Source organism: Gigantopelta aegis, chromosome 2 (genome assembly GCF_016097555.1).
Source record: "Gigantopelta aegis isolate Gae_Host chromosome 2, Gae_host_genome, whole genome shotgun sequence".
Taxonomy (NCBI): domain Eukaryota; kingdom Metazoa; phylum Mollusca; class Gastropoda; order Neomphalida; family Peltospiridae; genus Gigantopelta; species Gigantopelta aegis.
Window position 1 is genome coordinate 29417327 of NC_054700.1, and position 12837 is coordinate 29430163.

General features: G+C 37.6%; 1 protein-coding gene across 2 annotated transcripts in view; it reads right to left on the bottom strand.

The window, feature by feature from the left end:
* Positions 1–12837, bottom strand: part of LOC121383549 (centlein-like) — a 162720-nt gene that overhangs the window by 43470 nt on the left and 106413 nt on the right. For both annotated transcript variants that reach the window (XM_041513647.1, XM_041513639.1), the window contains exons 14-17: positions 11799–11890; positions 8055–8277; positions 5909–6024; positions 1134–1256 (exon numbers count right to left, since the gene is read on the bottom strand). In XM_041513647.1, the coding sequence (XP_041369581.1) occupies positions 1134–1256; positions 5909–6024; positions 8055–8277; positions 11799–11890 (554 nt within the window). The remainder of the gene's footprint in view (positions 1–1133; positions 1257–5908; positions 6025–8054; positions 8278–11798; positions 11891–12837) is intronic.

Genomic DNA, 12837 nt, shown 5'->3' on the forward strand with positions numbered 1-12837 from the left:
CTTATAGTAAGTCAGAGACCCTGGGTACTAGGCTGACAGCCTGTAAAATTAATACTTACAGTAAGTCAGAGACCCTGGGTACTGGGCTGACAGCCTGTAAAATGAATACTTATAGTAAGTCAGAGACCCTGGGTACTCGGCTGACAGCCTGTAAAATTAATATTTATAGTAAGTCAGAGACCCGGGGTAATCGGCTGACAGCCTGTAAAATTAATACTTATAGTAAGTCAGAGACCCTGGGTACTAGGCTGACAGCCTGTAAAATTAATACTTACAGTAAGTCAGAGACCCTGGGTACTGGGCTGACAGCCTGTAAAATGAATACTTATAGTAAGTCAGAGACCCTGGGTACTCGGCTGACAGCCTGTAAAATTAATATTTATAGTAAGTCAGAGACCCGGGGTAATCGGCTGACAGCCTGTAAAATTAATACTTATAGTAAGTCAGAGACCCTGGGTACTAGGCCGACAGCCTGTAAAATTAATACTTATAGTACATCAGAGACCCGGGGTAATCGGCTGACAGCCTGTAAATTAATACTTATAGTAAGTCAGAGACCTTGGGTACTCGGCTGACAGCCTGTAAAACTAATACTTATAGTAAGTCAGAGACCCTGGGTACTCGGCTGACAGCCTGTAAAATTAATACTTATAGTAAGTCAGAGACCTTGGGTACTCAGCTGACAGCCTGATTTGTGTATTAGACCCCTGTGCCAAACTTGATCAAATGCTTATATTACATAATAGGGCCCTTCTTTTTATTCATCTAGAGACAAATAAAATATAGACAAAGGAAAGGAACACATTTTGTTTACGGTTATATGGCTTCGGACATATGGTTAAGGACCACACATATATTGAGAGGAAACTTGCTGTCGCCACTTCATAAAGTACTCTTTTCATTTAGCAGCAAGGGATCTTTTATATGCATAATCCTAGACAGGATAACACATACCACGGCCTTTGATATACCAGTCATGGTGCACTGGCAGGAGCGAGAAATAGCCCAATGGGCCCACCAACAGGGATCGATCCCAGAAAATATAGACAAATAAAATATAAACCAAGAAGCCGATAACAGCAGAATTAAGTGGAATAAAATGAGAAATTCAGTTTTCAGAATCAAACACTGACTTTTCTAACTGCAGGCTCTTGTTTTCGTTCTTGAAGAAGGCCAGCTCGTTCCACACCGCATCACTGTTTTCCTTCTGCAGGTCTCGCGGGTCCGACCGACGGGGCTTCTTCTTCTTTCTGCCTCTGACACAACAAAATAACACAGCACAAATATATACTGATGCAGCGCTTCTAGAATTTTTATAAAATCCACTAGCCGTGGGATCAGTGATTTAAAAAAGTTACTAGTCAAGATTAAAAATTCACTAGCCCTACTTTACTTTAAGTTAATAAAATTTTACTAATTAATATTAATAATCGGATATGTCACCTAAAGATGGAGATAGAGCTTAAAAACACTAACATTGGGTGGTGGTGGTGGGGGCAGGGTATTCATATTTACAAAATAGACTTTAACTGCAGCATTTGCCAAATTTAATTTCGCTAGCCGTCGGGCATGGCAATAATAGTTATTTACTAGCCCAACACTGAAATTCACTAGCCATGGGTCTGGGGCTACCATAATCTAGAAGCCCTGACTGATGGAAAGAAATAACGGATCACACAGATAGTAACAAGAAATAATGACTGCATCAAAACTCAATTCATATTGTCAGATGTTGACTGGGAACATATAGGCAGCACGTTCAACACTAGAGACATTCGGCCTCAGACCACAATTAATTTCGCTATATGTTTCTATATAGCCTTAGTGGCTATAACATTTTTATTAATATCAGCAGGCCCGTGAAGTTTTGTATGTACCTTTGCCTGCATGGGAGACACATACCCTGAAAAGGACAACCCCTGTTGTCCAGCTCTTTCTCCCAGCATATTGGTTTAAACAGACACACCCTCTAAACCAGGCCGGAGTACACCCATTTTACACAAAAAGCACTACTTTTGCATGGGCCGGAATTACCACAAACAAGTCTTCAATGTCAACAAGTTACACATGTTTACAAACTACATGCTATCCCCTGTCACTTCAGTCAAACAGTTTGCCACTTCATAGCTGTCTGCCATGAAATAATCACAGTCAAACAGCAGACTACTTGTGCGGTGAAACTTCCCGGATTTTGGACAACCAAATGGGAAGATAACTGTAATCTGAGGCCTATCAGTCCATTTTTTTCCCTACAAAAAAATGGCCCACACTAATGCATTCCAATGATATACATATTAAAGCAATGCTCGGCAAGTATCGGTATGTCACCTTTAAACTGAGAGTATACAGAGGCTGTGTTAAAAGGACCTACCACAGTGCCTTGCCATGGCCAATTTTCTAGCAATGGAAACTTGAGGGACACCAGACTTCAAAAGATGTAATAACTTTATCAAATTTTGGAATTTCTTCATACAATGAGCAGCTATTTTTTCTTCTACATATGTTCTATCTGCACAGTGTTGTCTTGGAAAGATTTTGAAATATTTAAAGGAAAAAAACTCAATCATTAGATTTTACTTCATTTTTAATTAAATATTAAACTTAAAGATGTTAAATTTTTGAGAAACAAAAAAAATCACCTAAAACTGTAAAATTTTGCATTTTAGATATGATAAGTGGAGGCTTAGTAAAGATATGGTGACTGAATTCATGATACATTATTAGAAATGTGTCAGAGGGATGGTGAAAGTCACAAAATTGGGGCCATTTGCAACAAATGTTTACACACTAATTTCAGGGAAAATTAGACATGATAGGCCTCATATTCAATTTTGACCTGCTGTATTTACTTAATCTACTTCATTTACTGTATTAGACATGTAGCCACTTTGTAAAAGGCAAAACAGTCCATATAAATGCATATTAATATGAATATGCCCTACAGATATTACTTAGGTATACACCATAATATTTTTTTTGTTGACGACAACTTTGAAAATGAAGATTTTGTCACAAAATGCTGATATAAATCCTACCAAGAGGTACTTGCACCATATTTTTCAGTTTCCAGTGATAACTGTTAACAAGTGTAGTCATGTGCCAGTGTCTGGGATACCTCAGTGTAGTATTTCTTGATTGGAAGGATGTTTGTAGTAATGACCACTGAATATGCATTATGGATTATTCTGCCATATGTATTACAAGCCAAATGTTAACCTTTTTGGCACATTTTCTGCAATAAACTTGACAAGTATACCAGCATCTGATTACTGAACACAATAAATACATTCAGACAGCATAGAATATTAGCCTATTAGATTTTCTAAGGATAAAAGACCATTTTTGAAAAATGACTGAAGTGTGTAATTTACATAAATGTAGGTGAAATGTATTATTAGAGTACTTAATCTTGTTAAAAACTGTATACTATTTATTTAAAGTGTTTAATTACATTTAGTAGTGATATATTCATTATATTTAGATCTTCTATCCAATTGCAATAATTGAGAAACTCATTAAAATTCAATATGTAAAAAAAAAAAAAAATCTCAATATTGACTAACAAAATCCAACTTTTGCTCTTTTTTACCAAATTATTAGCTCAAAACTGTTAAAAAATATTGCAACAACCTGTAGTAACATCAGAGGTCATCTTATGCTATTTTGGAGGATACTGAAATTTAAAAGTTGAAAATTTTAATTTTAATTTTTAATAAATTCAAAAAAAATGTTTTTTAATTTAATAAAATATTTAGAAAATAAATAAATTAGTTTTCATATTCCTTGTGGTATGCACAATCAGTCTGTGTAATTTCACCTCTCTGGTTATAATACTTTCATCAGAATCAAGCATTTAACCGGTGTAATGTGTGAACTATATCAGGCCTCAGACCACAATTAATTTCGCTATATGTTTCTATATAGCCTTAGTGGCTATAACATTTTTATTAATATCAGCAGGCCCGTGAAGTTTTGTATGTACCTTTGCCTGCATGGGGGACACATACCCTGAAAAGGACAACCCCTGTTGTCCAGCTCTTTCTCCCAGCATATTGGTTTAAACAGACACACCCTCTAAACCAGGCCGGAGTACACCCATTTTACACAAAAAGCACTACTTTTGCATGGGCCGGAATTACCACAAACAAGTCTTCAATGTCAACAAGTTACACATGTTTACAAACTACATGCCTGTCACTTCAGTCAAACAGTTGCCACTTCATAGCTGTCTGCCATGAAATAATCACAGTCAAACAGCAGACTACTTGCGCGGTGAAACTTCCGGATTTTGGACAACCAAATGGGAAGATAACTGTAATCTGAGGCCATTCAATCCCATATTACAACTTGGTATGAAATACAGACATTACTACGCTAGTTGTGAATTAAATTTGGTCTACAATTTGATGTGTTCCCTTATTGCTTTCCATCAGTATACATCAGAAATTTAAAAAAAGTTGTTTTGTTTAAAGACAACACTAGAGCACATTGATTTATTAATCATATCGGCTATTAGATGTCAAACTAGAATTTTGACATTATTGATTTATTAATCACCACTAGAGCGGCTATTAGATGTCAAACATTTGGTAATTTTGACATTAAAAAAGTTTGTTTCGTTTAATATGACACCACTAGAGCACATTGATTTATTAATCATGAACTATTAGATGTCAAACATTTGGTAATTTTGACATTAAAAAAGATTGTTTCGTTTAATATGACACCACTAGAGCACATTGATTTATTAATCATGAACTATTAGATGTCAAACATTTGGTAATTTTTACATACAAAAGGTTTATTTTGTTTAATGTCACACTAGAGCACATTAATCATCGCTTATTGAATGTCAAACATTTGGTAATTTTCACATATTCATAGAGAGGAAACCCACTACATTTTCCCCATTAGTAGCAAGGAATCTTTTATATCCAAAATACCACAGACAGGATAATATATACCACAGCCTTTGATATATCAGTCGTGGTGCACTGGCTGGAATGAGAAAAAGCCCAATGGACCCACCGATGGGGATCGATCCCAGACCAACCATGCATCAAGTGAGTGCTTTATGACTGGGCTACATCCCGCCCCCTACTTATCAATTAGTCTACACTATCATAATAGAATTTTTACAGGAAGTCAAAAGTTTAACACAGATCAACTCAATCTTTAAATGCTTCCTACATACAGAATGGGACCTTATGTTTTTTAAAAACATAACAATTTTTTTTTTCAATTTAACAAATTGTTAATAAATGATATGAGTGTGAATTTTTTTTTTTTTTAAATCAAAATATAACTGAGACATCTTTTCATCAATAAGATTTTCAAAAGGAGATTTCAACAGCACATTTGGAGATGCTACTTAAACAGTGGACACCAGACACAACTTTCTGGCTCAATCAATCAGTAGAAAGGTGCCAAAAAGCTGTGCTAGAAAAAAGGTCTATAGCACACGTCCCCTAGATGGTAATGCTCCCCTTGTCTTTGGTCAGTCCTACTCATCCTTTAGGAGGTAGACGGTCCCTACTATCTGTTCATTACGTCATTCCATGGATCAAAGGTAGTACATGACATCAGGTAATATGTAACACTGCATGTGTTCCTTCTAGTGACATAATACATATCAGCTGTAGCAGGGTCGTGATGTCATGGAACAATAATAAAATGCAGTAAATTTTATAATAATTATACAGTAACTAAAATTATAAGAATCATTGAACTAGAAAATATTTCTGGCACGAGTCCTTTTGAAGATGTTTTTTCTGACACTCATCTCAAGAAAATCACCTTGGAGCTCGCTAAAGTTTGCTCCAAGGATTGATTTTCTAGAGACCCGTGTTAGAAAACCCATCTACATATAGACTTGTTCCAGAAGCTATTAGAATGCACAAAGACGCACTGTTCCTCTTCGAGGGTCTTGAGTTGCTCCCTCACCAGGCGGTAGTTGTGCTGCAGACCTCGGAGTCGCTCCAGACGCTTGGCGTGGGCCTTGTGGAGCTCGCTCAACTCTCGCGACTGTAACACAAACATACATCTATCAGCTGTAACACAAACATACATCTATCAGCTGTAACACAAACATACATCAATCAGCTGTAACACAAACATCCATCCGTCAGCTGTAACACAAACATACACCTATCAGCTGTAATACAAACATACATCTATTAGCTGTAACATAAACATACATCTATCAGCTGTATCACAAACATACATCTATCAGCTGTAACACAAACATACATCTATCAGCTGTAACACAAACATACATCTATCAGCTGTGAGAACTGCAACACAAACATACATCTATCAGCTGTATCACAAACATATATCTATCAGCTGTAACACAAACATACATCTATCAGCTGTAACACAAACATACATCTATCAGCTGTGAGAACTGCAACACAAACATACATCTATCAGCTGTGATAACTGTAACACAAACATACATCTAGCAGCTGTGATAACTGTAACACAAACATACATCTATCAGGTGTGAGAACTGGAACACACACATACATCAATCAGCTGTATGAACTGGAACACAAGCGTACATCTATCAGCTGTAAGAAATCAAGTTTCATTGATATAGAAATTTTAGTTTGTGAAGAATGGGTCTCAATGCGAAACTCTTTTTCAAGTGAAAAAATATTAAAAATTAATTAATTAAACATTTTTAATTAAAATAAATTTCTTCTTTAACTCAAGCAGGTGTTTATAGACTACCTTGTGAACAGAGAACATACCTTCAACTCAAGCAGGTGTTTATAGACTGCCTTGTGAACAGATAACATACCTTCAACTCTAGCAGGTGTTTATAGACTACCTTGTGAACAGAGAACATACCTTCAACTCGAGCAGGTGTTTATAGACTGCCTTGTGAACAGAGAACATACCTTTAGCTCAAGCAGGTGTTTATAGATTGCCTTGTGAACAGAGAACATAAATTCATCTCAAGCAGGTGTTTATAGACTGTCTTGAGAACAGAGAACATACCTTCATCTCAAGCAGGTGTTTATAGACTGCCTTGTGAACAGAGAACATACCTTCATCTCAAGTAGGTGTTTATAGACTGCCTTGTGAACAGAGAACATACCTTCAACTCGAGCAGGTGTTTATAGACTACCTTGTGAATAGAGAACATACCTTCAACTCTAGCAGGTGTTTATAGACTGCCTTGTGAACAGATAACATACCTTCAACTCTAGCAGGTGTTTATAGACTACCTTGTGAACAGAGAACATACCTTCAACTCAAGCAGGTGTTTATAGACTGCCTTGTGAACAGATAACATACCTTCAACTCTAGCAGGTGTTTATAGACTGCCTTGTGAACAGAGAACATACCTTCAACTCGAGCAGGTGTTTATAGACTGCCTTGTGAACAGAGAACATACCTTTAGCTCAAGCAGGTGTTTATAGATTGCCTTGTGAACAGAGAACATAAATTCATCTCAAGCAGGTGTTTATAGACTGTCTTGAGAACAGAGAACATACCTTCATCTCAAGCAGGTGTTTATAGACTGCCTTGTGAACAGAGAACATACCTTCATCTCAAGTAGGTGTTAATAGACTGCCTTGTGAACAGAGAACATACCTTCATCTCAAGTAGGTGTTAATAGACTGCCTTGTGAACAGAGAACATACCTTCATCTCAAGCAGGTGTTTATAGACTGCTTGTGAACAGAGAACATACCTTCATCTCAAGCAGGTGTTAATAGACTGTCTTGAGAACAGAGAACATACCTTCATCTCAAGCAGGTGTTAATAGACTGTCTTGAGAACAGAGAACATGCCTTCAACTGAAGCAGGTGTTAATAGACTGTCTTGAGAACAGAGAACATACCTTCACCTCAAGCAGGTGTTTATAGACTGTCTTGTGAACAGAGAACATACCTTCACCTCAAGCAGGTGTTAATAGACTGCCTTGTGAACAGAGAACATACCTTCATCTCAAGCAGGTGTTTATAGACAGCCTTGTGAACAGAGAACATGCCTTCAATTCAAGCAAATGTTTATAAAGACTCCTGGGAAAGAAGAACATACCTTCAATTCAAGCAGGTGTTCGTTGTCTGCTAATTTCCTTCTCAGCACTGCCAGCTGACATTCCCTCGTGGATGCCCGTGCTTCCCGCGGTGTCAGTCTCGGTGACAGTTTCGGTGAGTGAAGAACACGGGCAGGCGTCGAGTGAGTTCTCTCGTGGCTGTTCAGCCTGTCCACGTCAAATATCACAGACTGGTCGTCCATCTGCTCAAAGTGGGAAATAATCCTGCAGGAAAGAACCAGTCATAAGAAGTGCCATGACTGACTTACAAACATCAAACACAACATAGCTGAGCACAAAAACAATGTATTTGTTAATAACACCACATGACATCACCAATATTTTCTCGTTCCAGGCAGTGCACCAAGACTGGTATATCAAAGGCCAAGGTACATGTATGTGTTGTCCTGTCTATGGGATGGTGCATATAAAAGATCCCTTGCTACCAATGAAGAAATGTAGCAGGTTTCATCTTTAAGATTATATCAAAATTATTAAATCAGACATCCAGTAGCCAATGATTAATCAATCAATGTGCTCTAGTGGTATCATTAAACAAAATAAACTTTAACTTTTATGTATAGATATGAGCTTGAATTGTCTGGATTGTATTGTCATTCACATTTGTAAACACCAAGTATGTCTGCGATGGTTCAGTATTACACTGTCGAAGTCAGCCAGTACAATGTTACTTCAAGTTTCTTCTCGACAAGCACAGGCAAATGGACCGATGTATCCAACTGGTGGTCAGGCAGCTTCTGGTTCTGGGCACCATTCCACTAAGCGATCTTAGTGCTACGATCACCTTAAGTACATACGGTATCTATGCACTTAAGGTGATCTTAGGGCTAAGATCGCTTCGTGGGGCCTAATTCAATAAACTCTCGCAACTTTGCGATCTCGCTACAAGACTTACAAAGAGGATGCTTTGTTGTTTAGCAGAGCCTAAAACACCTTTTGTGAATTAGGGCCCTGGTCATTATTGACTAACTTGTACCAATACTAATAATGCAACAATATTTCCCTTGCCAAATCTGAGCAACTAGACAATTATTGTTTGTTAAGGCCACATACAATGCAAAGTTCAACAAAGACATGACTGTATGTACTCATGAAATAACCAAAAATAAAAAAGGGGGGGGGGAGAGGGAGGGGGGTGAATCAGATGTTGGTGAAAAAGTGTGAATACATGTATATTCATCAAGTCTTTGTTTAATGACATCACTAGAGCATGCAGATTAATTAATCACCAGCTACATGTACTTGATGTCAAACTTTTGATTATTTGGACCCAGACTTCAGACATACAAATGAATGAATGAATGAATGAATGAATGAATGAATGTTTAACGACACCCCAGCACGAACAATACATCGGCTATTACCTGTCAGACTTCAGACGAAACCAGCTACGTTTTCTATCAGCAGCAAGAGATATATTTTTATTATCGACATAGTTCAAGATATACACGGAAATATAATCATTATGACATATAAATGTCATAATGATTTCATGTGCACATCGAATGACGTCATTTTGGGAAGCGACGTCATAACTTAATGCAGCTTCCCCAGTCTTAGCTCTGTGTTATCGCTTACCAAAATGACATCATTTTGTCGTCTCCTAGTTATTCCTAAAAAAAAATATATATTATGAATAATGTAGATAATAAAGAAATTATTACACTCGCATGTGAATCGTACTGATTTTAAGAAAACTCATGTCAAGATTCAGAAATTACAAGAAACCTGACACTCGTTTTGTATAATCAGTACGACATACAAGCTTGCGTAATAATCTCTATATATGTACTCTCTCTTAGAAATAGAAGCACATACATGTACATGACCAGTTAAGGGACACTGATTAGGTCATGGTAAAAAAAATGGCATGTGTGTGGATCCACCAATGGGGTTCGATTCTATGACCCAAGATCACTGTATCTTATAAACAACACAAACATAGTTTTAGTTCAAAAAGATTAAAAAGCATGTAATGTACACTGTATGTAAATTAACACATACATGTATGTAATGTTACATGTATTAGTAAAATGTGTGCATGTGAATAGGGGTTTACAAATATTTATTTAACACACTTTTAAGTTCACTTTATTCTGTATAACAATTAGATGTCAGATACATGCTAACTGTGACAGAGATACTAGGGCAGATATAAACAGCTGCCATATAGGTTGTTCTTTTCTGTTAGCATAAAGGGATGTTTATATGTACTTTAACACAGACAGGACAATACAGAATCTTATGTTCTAGATAGGCACCATAAGCAATTCAGAACACTGATTTAATACAAAAGTTCAGAAAATATTTTACAGTAACTCAGCTAAAGTAGTCAATTTATGATAGCTAATGATTACAAAAAGCCTATACGGGCTGAGTATGTCCCCTTTGCTTGCCATCAACATATTTTCAGTTTTTGGAGTTCATTTTTCTTAGTGTGAATTATGATGAGATATACATTAGAGATCAATCTAAAAAAACATCTGATTGGCTGATCCATGGTGATGATTTACATGTCCACTGAAATTAACACAACATATACCACCCATGGTTTCTGCCAGAGGGTAAAATGGGTATGGTGCCATACCGAAAACAATTTGCAGATTTTTTTTTTTTAAGTTAACCTTTTCACACAATTATGATTTTTTTTTTTAACCCTAACTCTAAACCTAACCCATTTTCTATTTGGGAGAGGCTTCCCCCCCCCCCCCCCATACCCCCATACCCCCATGTCAGCTGCAGTTGCATTAAGCACACACATTGTAAATAATCAATTCCATAGCACCATACTCAAAAATGTCTATACCGCCACTTTCTACTGATGATGAACAAGCTGCTGTACAAGAGCTGTAAATAACTTTAAGAAAGAGTGTTTCTGAAACATGAAATTAATGGTATCTTAACAGCTACTCATATAGCAGTACCATCCATGACCAAAACACTTTTTTGCTCTGCATTTTTTACATCTTTTTTTTTCTTTTTTTTTTTTAAATCAGTTTGTTTTGTCTAACACCACCACTTGAGCACATTGATATATTAATCATCGGCTATTGGATGTCAAACATGTTAATTCTGACTCGTAGTCAACAGAGGAAACCTGCTACATTTTCTAAATGCAGCAAGCGATCTTTTATATGCACTTTCCCACATACAGGAAAGCACATACCACAGCCTTTGACCAGTTGTGGTGCATTGGTTGGAATGGAAAAAAAACCCAGTCAGTTGAACGGATCCACTGAGGTAGTTCAATACTGCAGTTCCTGAAACTATGAAAATATGGGGTGATGTGTGAGAATAATCCGTAACAGGGTAGTTCCTGAAACTATGACAATAAGGGGTGGTGCGTGTGGATAATCCGTTACAGGGCAGTTCCGGAAACTATGACAATAAGGGGTGGTGTGTGTGGATAATCTGCAACAGGGCAGTTCCTGAAACTATGACAATAAGGGGTGGTGCGTGTGGATAATCTGCAACAGGGCAGTTCCTGAAACTATGACAATAAGGGGTGGTGTGTGTGGATAATTTGCGACAGGGCAGTTCCAGAAATTATGTCAATAAAGGGTCATGTGTGTGGATAGTTCAAAAGAGGTCAATTTTAAAAATTATGACTATAAGGTTTGACGTGTAAATAAATGCATGTACCTTTATTATATCCCCCCCCCCCCCAACCAGCACCACCATCACCACAACCCCAACCCCAACCCCCACCACCAGCACCAACTCACTTTTCCTTTTCCTGCAGCTTCTTCCTCAGTGACTTCAACTCTTCTTGCAGGTTTCTTATTTTATACTCGTAATCAACAACCGGATCAGCTTCCTGCAACAAGTCAAACATCATTATATGAATATATTAAACTGAAAGTTTGTTTTGTTTAAAGGAAAGGAAATATTTTATTTAACGACGCACTCAACACATTGTATTTACGGTTATATGTCGTCGGACATATGGTTAAGGACCACACAGATATTGAGAGGAAACCCGCTGTCGTCTCTTCATGGGCTACTCTTTTCGGTTAGCAGCAAGGGATCTTTTATATGCACCATCTCACAGACAGGATAGCACATATCACGGCCTTTGATATACCAGTAATGGTGCACTGGCTGGAACGAGAAATAGACCAATGGGCCCACCGACGAGGATCGATCCCAGAGCGACCGCGCAGCAAGCGAGTGCTGTACCACTGAGCTACATCTCGCTCCATTTTGTTTAACACCACTAGAGCACATTGATTCATTCATCTGCTATTGGATGTCAAACATTTGGTAATTCTGACACACAGTCATCAGAGAAAACCCGCTACATTTTTCGTAATGCAGCAAGGGATCTTTTATATGCATTTTACCAAAGATAAGAAAGCACATACCATGGCCTTTGACCAGTTGGAACTAGAAAAAAAACCACCAATCAGTTGATGGATCCAGCAAGGAAGTTCGATCCTGCGACACACGCACCTCAACAAGTCAAACATGACTATATGAATATATTAACTGCATTCGGAGGCAGGAAACATGGGGATCTATATGTCTTCTGTCAGCTTTTCTTGTTAAGGAAGAAGAAAATTATACGTTGGCAACTGTACTGATTGTGGCATATTGGCAGAGGAATACATACTAGTAGTCTAACATTGATTATCTCCCTTACCTTGTCATGCATATGTAAAAAAGGATTTTTTTTTTTTTGTACCGGCCTCGGTGGTGTCGTGGTTAAGCCATCGGACATAAGGCTGGTAGATACAGGGTTCGCATCCTGGTACCGGCTCCCAC